Source organism: Cebus imitator, unplaced genomic scaffold (assembly GCF_001604975.1).
Source record: "Cebus imitator isolate Cc_AM_T3 unplaced genomic scaffold, Cebus_imitator-1.0 Scaffold129, whole genome shotgun sequence".
NCBI classification, from domain to species: Eukaryota; Metazoa; Chordata; class Mammalia; order Primates; family Cebidae; genus Cebus; species Cebus imitator.
Genome location: NW_016107444.1, coordinates 1,958,983 through 1,968,128, shown reverse-complemented (window position 1 = coordinate 1,968,128; position 9,146 = coordinate 1,958,983). Strand labels below are relative to the sequence as shown.

The 9,146-nt window shown below is 39.4% G+C and overlaps 1 protein-coding gene across 1 annotated transcript in view; it reads left to right on the top strand.

The window, feature by feature from the left end:
• LOC108312692 (intracisternal A particle-promoted polypeptide) overlaps positions 1-9,146 on the top strand; it is a 63,600-nt gene that overhangs the window by 17,290 nt on the left and 37,164 nt on the right. Inside the window, exon 3 of the mRNA XM_037742820.1 lies at positions 3,261-3,692. Within this exon, the coding sequence (XP_037598748.1) occupies positions 3,261-3,692 (432 nt within the window). The remainder of the gene's footprint in view (positions 1-3,260; positions 3,693-9,146) is intronic.

Sequence of the window (9,146 nt, the reverse complement as noted above, 5' to 3'; positions counted from 1 at the left end):
TTTTTTTTTTTTTTTTTTTTTAAAGAGACAAGGTCTCAGTCTGTCAGCCGGGCTAGAGTACAGTGACACAATCGTAGTTCACTGCAGCCTCCAACTCTTTGGCTCAAAAAAATCCTTCCACCTCATCCTCTTGAGTAACTAGGACTACAGGCATATGCCACCACACATCACCTTAAGATTTGTATGCATTTTACTTGGAATCAATCAAATGACCTGGTCTTGAGATCTAGCTGTGTGCCACTAATTAGCTCTGTGATACTAGGCATTTCATTTAACTTTAGTCAATCATTTGTTTATTTTTCAACAAATACCTATTGAGTACTCCTTTTGAGCTAGTCACTGGAGATACGACAGTAAAGTAGACAAACATACTCTCTGCCTTTAGAAAGCTTTCTAGGTAATGCAGATTAGATACAGTAGCATTTTATAATTTATGTAAAGGTTAAACAAGATAAATTTTAGTAAATGTGGAAGTGCTTTGTTAACTATAAAACCATATTAAATTGTATAGCCTTAACTCTCAAGTAACACTTGGCTTTATTCTAGTAACAGTCATTCAGCCCCCTTACATCACAACCCATGATCCTATCTTCTCTTTAAGTTTGTCATGAATTCCTATTTCATTCAAGTAAATCTTATTTGTTTTCTCTGCAGCAAGTACTATTTATTCCCTTGCTGGAGTCAATTTCTTACACTTTTGGAAAACCTCTTGTTTGCATTCAGTGAACCATATTCTTTTTCTCACTATAATCTCTTTAGCCTTTCATTCACTTAAAAAATTTTTTTAAGCATCTGGTATATGCTAGGTGTTAGGAATACAGAGCAGACAAACCATGCCCTAAGAGTCTTTGTAAATCTATCTGGAATACAAACTTTAGACACATAGTTAAGTGGAATAAGTGTTATAAAAAAGAAAATGAAGCCCTTGGAAAAGAGAGTGGCATACATAGTTTAAGTATTTAATAGTTTCTCATATGTTATAGATTCTTGGTTATTCTTTTTTTTTTTTTTTTTTTTTTTTTTTTTGTTTTTTTTTTTTTTTTTTTTTTTTTTTTTGAGACGGAGTTTCGCTCTTGTTACCCAGGCTGGAGTGCAATGGCGCAATCTCGGCTCACCGCAACCTCCGCCTCCTGGGTTCAGGCAATTCTCCTGCCTCAGCCTCCTGAGCAGCTGGGACTACAGGCACGCGCCACCATGCCCAGCTAATTTTTTGTATTTTTTAGTAGAGACGGGGTTTCACCATGTTGACCAGGATGGTCTTGATCTCTTGACCTCGTGATCCACCCGCCTCGGCCTCCCAAAGTGCTGGGATTACAGGCTTGAGCCACCGCACCCGGCCTGATTCTTGGTTATTCTTAATGCTAAAAACTAACATTGTGTTGAGTATGGTGGCTTATACCTGTAATCCCAGCATTTTGGGAGGCTGAGGTGGGTGGATTGCCTGAGTCCTGGAGTTTGAGATCAGCCTGGGCAATGTGGCCAAAACCCTGTCTCTATAAAAAAATACAAAAAACTAGCTGGTTGTGGTGGTGTCTGTAGTGCCAGCTACTTGGGAGGCTGAAGTGGGAGGCTTACCTGAGCCCAGGAGGCAGAGGCTGCAGTGAGCCAAGATTGTGCCACTGCACCCCAGCCTGGGCAACAGAACGAGACACTGTCTCAAAACAAACAGACAAACAAACAAAAAATGAGCATTGTATGGCATTTTATCGTAATTTAAGATGGAGACCCTGTCTTACTCTCCCGAGTGCCTCAGTAAATGTTTGTTACATGCATATAACCTTATGTTAAAACCATAGTCTTTATTTGTTGTTGTTGCTTGTTTTTTTCTTTCCAATTTTTATTTTAGGTTCATGTGTAAGTTTGTTGCATGGATAAATTGTCTTGGGGGCTTGGTATGTAGATAATTTTGTCCCCCCCAGATAATCAGTATAATGCCTGATAGGTAATTTTTCTTTTTTTCTTTTTTTCTTTTTTTTTTTTTTTTGGAGACAGAGTCTTATTGTCACTTAGGCTGGAGTGCAGTGGTGTGATTTCGGCTCACTGCAACCTCTGCCTCCTGGGTTCAAGTGATTCTCCTGCCTCAGCCTCCCGAGTAGCTGGGATTACAGGCATCCGCCATGACGTCCAATTTTTTTATACTTTTAGCACAGACAGGGTTTCTGCATGTTGGCCAGGCTGGTCTCGAACTCCTGACCTCAAGTGATCCACCTACCTTGGCCTCTCAAAGTGCAGGGATTACAGGCGTGAGCCACCATGCCCAGCCGCAATTTTGCAGTTCTTACTGTCCACCTACCCTCCATTCTAAGTCTATCCATGCTTTCTTTGTGTCCATATGTATGCAGTGTTTAGCTGCCACTTATACATGAAAACATGTGATATTTGGTTTTCTGTTCTTGTGTTAATTTGCTTAGAACCATGGCCTCCAGCCCCATCTATGTTGTTCTAAAGCACACGATTTTCTTTTTCTTTTTTTTTTTTTTGAGACAGAGTCTTGCTTTGTTGCCAGGCGCCAGGCTGGAGTACAGTGGCGCAATCTCGGCTCACTGCAACCTCTGCCTCCTGGGTTCAAGCAATTCTCCTGCCTCAGCCTCCCAAATAGCTGGGACTACAGGCCCGCGCCACTATGCTCAGCTAATTTTTATATTTTTAGTAGAGACGGGGTTTCAGTATGTTAGCCAGGATGGTCTCGATCTCTTGACCTTCTGATCTGCCCGCCTCGGCCTCCCAAAGTGCTGGGATTTTCTTCTTCTTTTTTTTTTTCTCAAGTATACAAACTGCAAAGTCATGTCTAACTGTTTAATTTTACAAGACTGAAAATATTGAATTTAAAGCTTAGGCTTCAGTTTAGGTTTTTTTTTTTTTTTTTTTTTTTTTTTTATGGACTTTGATGTCAACCCCTATCTTGCAACTTGCTTGACCATAGAACTTATGGACAAGTTACTTAAACTTTGATTCTGTTTCCTTTATATGAAAATAAGAAAAATAATAATATCTACCACATGGGATTGTAGTGAGGGTTAAATGAGGATATAAAGCAATTAATACTGCACCTGGTTCATTTTAAGGTTTTCATAAATGTGTTAGGCATTGTTATCATTTAAATTTTGTGCTCTTTACACAAATCCTTGGTTGTCTTTTTTAGTGTTTGTCTACTTTGCAAACATCAAACTATCAGTGAAATCAAATAGAACACTTTTTGAATATGGTAAACCAATGTTTGTTTTTATTTTATTGGCCATTTTGTCTTCCTACTTCTCTAGGGATAGTGAACATAGGTGTGAATAATGTCCAGGAGTTGATTGTTGCAGCAGACATGCTACAGTTGACTGAAGTTGTTCATCTTTGCTGTGAATTTCTGAAAGGACAAATTGATCCACTGAACTGCATTGGGATCTTTCAGTTCTCTGAGCAAATTGCCTGCCATGATCTCTTGGAATTCTCAGAAAACTACATTCACGTCCATTTCTTAGAGGTTCATAGTGGGGAAGAGTTCCTGGCACTTACAAAAGATCAGCTGATCAAAATTTTGCGAAGTGAAGAGCTTAGCATTGAGGATGAATACCAGGTCTTCTTAGCTGCAATGCAATGGATTCTGAAAGATTTGGGAAAAAGAAGAAAACATGTGGTGGAAGTGCTAGACCCAATTCGATTCCCTTTATTACCTCCTCAGAGGCTTTTAAAGTATATAGAAGGTAACTTTTTTGCCATATATCAAATTAGTTGATTAATTATCCAGTGATGTGTTCTCTGAAATATGGGAGAGTGTTTTCATTTTTTGATTCAGTAACAGACATTTATTGAATGACTACTCTTATTTTCTTTTTTTAAACTTGTTGAATGACTATGTAAGATACAACTTTTGTGTTTTGTGGGTGGGCAATAGTCTTTTAATATTTAATATGGGTAATATTAAAAAATACCCATTATTTTTATCAAACTCTTTCTTGAGATTGATTACTAAGGCAGATTAGTGTTATAGATAAAATTACTGACAGAGCTAACATAACGACTGCTATTGACAGAACTAATTATTTACGTGTAAGATTTCCCCTTGCCACTCTGAAAAATTAAGCAAAACCTAATACTTGAAGAAAATGCATACACTAAAAATAAAAAAACTCAATGAATCCTATAAGTTCTTTCATTATAAAATAAATTTGGTGTTAATACACTATTATAGCCTCTGAGTAGCTTTGAATTATCTTTAGATTCTAAACTTAATTCTGAAAATTTATTTTACCGTAAGACAAAATAGTTATATTTATAATAGAAAAATTATATTTAAATTTATTTCTAAGAATTACTTTAGGCCAGGTGCAGTGGCTCATGCCTGTAATTCCAGCACTTTAGGAGACCAAGGCAGGCAGATCGCTTTAGCCCAGGAATTCAAGATCAGCCTGGGCAACATGGTGAAACCCTGTCTCTACAACAACAACAACAAAAGCAAAAAATTAGCGAGGTATGGTGGCATGCACCTATAGTCCCAGCTACCTGGAAGGCTGAGGTGGGAGGATCACCTGAGCCCAGGGGCCACAGTGAGCCAGGATTGTGCCACTGTACTCCAGCCTACTTTAGACTTGGTTTTGAGATTTGAAGTTTTTACTTTTGTCATGCACTGAAACATTATGTTGCTATTGAATTACAAATGATCTTATTACAAGTTAAATGCACTACTAAACATTGAAGGTGTAATTCTTTAAATACGTAATTTAAAATAATGGATTATTAGTTTTTCTCCACTCAGCAGTGTTAACATAATTTTGTAGGTTTTCCTGAGTGATACCTTGTTTTACTACATATATAGTTGATTGTTATTTGCAGTAATTATAAGTTCTATAAGTTCTATAAGTCTGCTATGAACAGAGAATCAGCAAATACTGAATGATTGCTCCTAGGGGAAATATAGGTTTATGTTCCTGCAAGCCTATAGTTACAACATTTTTGTCACATAGTCAATATAGCATTGTTTTATATAGGTTTATGCCTAAAAACACCTTATTGAATGTGTATTATTGATTTTTTAACATTGAACTCATGGCCATCAGTGGTATAACTCATCCCTGAATGAAACTTTATCTAACATAGGCATTTTCTCTGTAAGGCACTTCATAGCTTTCTTGCACTTAGGGGTACTAGGTAATACCTGATCATTATGGTTAGGGGCCATTTTAAACAGCAAAATTACCAACAAAAAGCACAAAAGTGCAAAAAAGACACTAAATACACTGTGGAAAAGACTACTTGTCTTTTCCACAGTCTATTTAATAAGAGTTGAAATGAGAAGGCAGAGTGAAACTTTGTTTGATCTCACCCAGAAAATGCATGTAGGGTGATTCACATTTTTTGCCACTTTACGCATGTCTGTGAATGACTGCAAAAGAACAAGTACGGTAGTCCCCCTTTACTTGTGGGGGATGCATTCTGAAACCCCCCCAGTGGATGCCTGAAACTGTAGATAATACTGAACCTAATGTACATTATGTTTTTTCCTATAAATATATACCTATGATAAAGTTTAATTTATAAATTAGACACAGTAAAAGATTAATAATAGCTAATAATAAAGTAGAACAATTATATTAATATTCTGTAATAAAAGTTATGTGGATATGCTGTCTCTTAAAATATTATATTGTACTTACCCTTTTTCTGGTGATGGTATGAGATGGTAAAGCACCTACGTGATAAAATGAAGTGAGGTGAATGACTTATGTATTGTGATATAGTGTTAGGCTATCATTGAAAACTTGTATAAAACTTAAGAATTTTTAGGGGCCGGGCGCGGTGGCTCAAGCCTGTAATCCCAGCACTTTGGGAGGCTGAGGCAGGTGCATCACGAGGTCAAGAGATTGAGACCATCCTGGTCAACATGGTGAAACCCCATCTCTACTAAAAATACAAAAAATTAGCTGGGCATGGTGGCGCGTGCCTGTAATCCCAGCTGCTGGGGAGGCTGAGGCAGGAGAATTGCCTGAACCCAGGAGGCGGAGGTTGCGGTGAGCCGAGACCACGCCGTTGCACTCCAGTCTGGGTAACAAGAGCGAAACTCCGTCTCAAAAAAAAAAAAAAAAAAACTTAAGAATTTTTAAACAGCGCCTTGAAAAAATACACTGTAAAGAAAAATAAATAAATAAAAAATAAAACTTAAGAATTGTTGGCCAGGCATAGTGGCTCATGCCTGTAATCCCAGCACTCTGGGAAGCTGAGACGGGCGGATCACTTGAGGTCAAGAGTTCAAGACTTGAACTCTTGGTGAAACCCTTTCACTAAGACTTGACTTGGTGAAACCCTGCCTCTACTAAAAATACAAAAATTATCTGGGCATGGTCACGGGCACCTGTAATCCCAGCTACTCAGGAGGCTGAGGCAAGAGAATCGCTTGAACCCAGGAGGTGGAGGTTGCAGTGTGCCGAGACCGCACCATTGCACTCCAGCCTGGGCAACAAGAGCAAAACTCTGTCTCAAAAAAACAAACTTAAGAATTGTTTAGGCCAGGCATGGTGGCTCACTCCTGTAATCCCAGCACTTTGGGAGGCCAAGGCGGGTGGATCACTTGAGGTCAGGAGTTCGAAACCAGCCTGTCCAACATGGCAAAATCCTATCTCTATTTTTTAAAATTTAAAAAAAAAGAATTGTTTATTTCTGGGCGAGGCAAGGTGGCCTCATGCCTGTAATCCCAGCACTTTGGGAGGATGAGGTGGGCAGATCACTTAAGCCCAGGAGTTTGAGACCAGCCTGGGCAACATGGTGAAACCTGTATCTACAAAAAATAGAAAAATGTGCTGGGTGTGGTGGCATGTGCCTGTAGACCCAGCTACTCTGGGGGTGAGGTGGGAGGGTCACTTCAGCTCAGGAGGTTGAGGCTGCAGTGAGCCAAGATCCTGCCACTGCACTTAAGCCTGGGTGGCAGAGCCAGACCCTGTCTCAAAAAAAAAAAAAATAAAAAGGAATTGTTTATTTCAGGAGTTTCCCCTTAATATTTTTAGAAATATTAATGGGTAATTGAAACCATGGAAAGTAAAACCGCAGATAAGAAGGACTACTATATTAATTTTGGGGTTACAAATACATTTTAGCAAGTAGGTATATTCACAAATAAGGAATATATCTTATTCCTTATTTAATAGTGTATAGGAATACACTATTTAAATGCTAAAACAAGAAATTATCCAGACACCTTGACATGAATCAGGTGAGAATTTAGGAGTGGGACAAAAGTTTTCATGATTGAGTTGATTTTTCCAAGTGTAGCAGACACAGAGTACTAATGGAAATTTCTTCTGCTAGGAGCAAGGCAATGTCCCCTAGTAACGTGGGATGTTTTCTTACAGCTTTTTAAAATTATAATTTATAAATTAGACACAGTAGGAGTGTCTAATTCAAATCTTGAACTGTTTTCTAAGCATGCCCAGTGGTTATCTAGTAGTATTTCAGTGAAGGAAAATACTGCAAGGATCAAGGGAGAAGTAAATTGATTTTTTCTTTTTCTTTTTTTTTTGAGACAGAGTCTCGCCCCATTGCCAGGCACCAGACTGGAGTGCAATGGCATGACCTCGGCTCAGCTCACTGCAACCTCTGCCTCCCAGGTTCAAGCAATTCTCCTGCCTCAGCCTCCTGAGTAGCTGGGACTACAGGCGTGTACCACCACACCCAGCTAATTTTTGTATTTTCAGTAGAGACAGGGTTTCACCATGTTGGCCAGGATGGTCTCAATCTCTTGACCTCGTGATCCGCCCACCTCGGCCTCCCAAAGTGCTGGGATTACAGGAGTGAGCCACCAAACTTGGCCTGATTTTTTCATTCTTTCTTTCTTTCTTTTTTTTTTTTTTGAGACAGAGTCTTGTTCTGTGGCCCAGGCTGAAGTGCAGTGGTGCAATCTCAGCTCACTGCAACCTCCACCTCCCGGGTTCAAGCGATCCTCCTGCCTTAGCCTCCTGCGTAGCTGGTATTACAGGCATGCACCAGCATGCCTGACTACTTTTTGTATTTTTAGTAGAGATGGGAATTCACCATGTTGGTCAGTCTTCTGAACTCTTGACCTCGTGATCCACCAACCTCGGCCTCCCAAAGTGCTGGGATTACAGGTGTGAGCCACCGCACCCAGCAGTAAATTGATTTTTGTAAGACAACCATAATGTTTTTCAACTTTGAAATGTTTCCTCTTTGATTATATTGGAGAAAATATGAGCAACTTGTATACAAAAATATAAATTCAGAGGGAGCAAAATCTTAAATGGTTAAGTTGTATTAGATGAAATGTATTTGTTTTTTTCCTAGTATACATATTTTTGTACTTACAACTGAAATAATTTAGGCAATTTAATATTATTAGACATTTGATTATGTCTATTTCTTGTATTTTAGAGAATGATTTTACTTTGTCACCCAGGCTGGAGTGCAATGGCTTTCTCTCAGCTCACTGCAACCTCCGCCTCCCAGGCTCAAGTGATTCTTCTGCCTCAGCCTCTGGAGTAGCTGGGATTACAGGTGCCCGCCATCACGCCCAGCTAATTTTTTGTATTTTTAGTAGAGATGGAGTTTCACTATGTTGGCCAGGCTGGTCTCAAACTCCTAACCTTGTAATCCCGCCTCCTCGGCCTCCCAAAGTGCTGGGATTATAGGCGTGAGCCACTGCACCCGGCCAATTTTACTTATCTTTAAATGGAATATGCTCATAATAAAAAGTTTAGGCAAGACAGAAATATAAAAACAACAGGCCAGGCATGGTAGTCACAACTGTAATTCCAACACTTTGGGAGGCCAAACCAGGAGGATCACTTGAGGCCGGGAGTTTGAGACTAGCCTGGGCAACATATTGAGACCATATCTCTATAAAAATTTTTTAAAAAAATTAGCCAGGTGTGGTGGTGCATGCCTGTAGTCCAGCTAGGAGGATCAATTGAGCCAAGGAGGTCGAAGCTGCAGTGAGCTGTGATCATGTCACTGTACTCTAGCCTGGGTCAGAGAACGAGATCCTGCTATTTATCTTATATCTGGGCCTACTTAACCTAGCCAGAGATGTATCCCACTTGTGTGGACTTTGGCTACCACTGTGTTCTGTTAGATAGCAAATCCAGGTGATCCTTTCTGCCTTAGCTGATGGTCCTGTAAAGACTTCCTTTTAACGGTTTTTTTTTTTTTTTTTT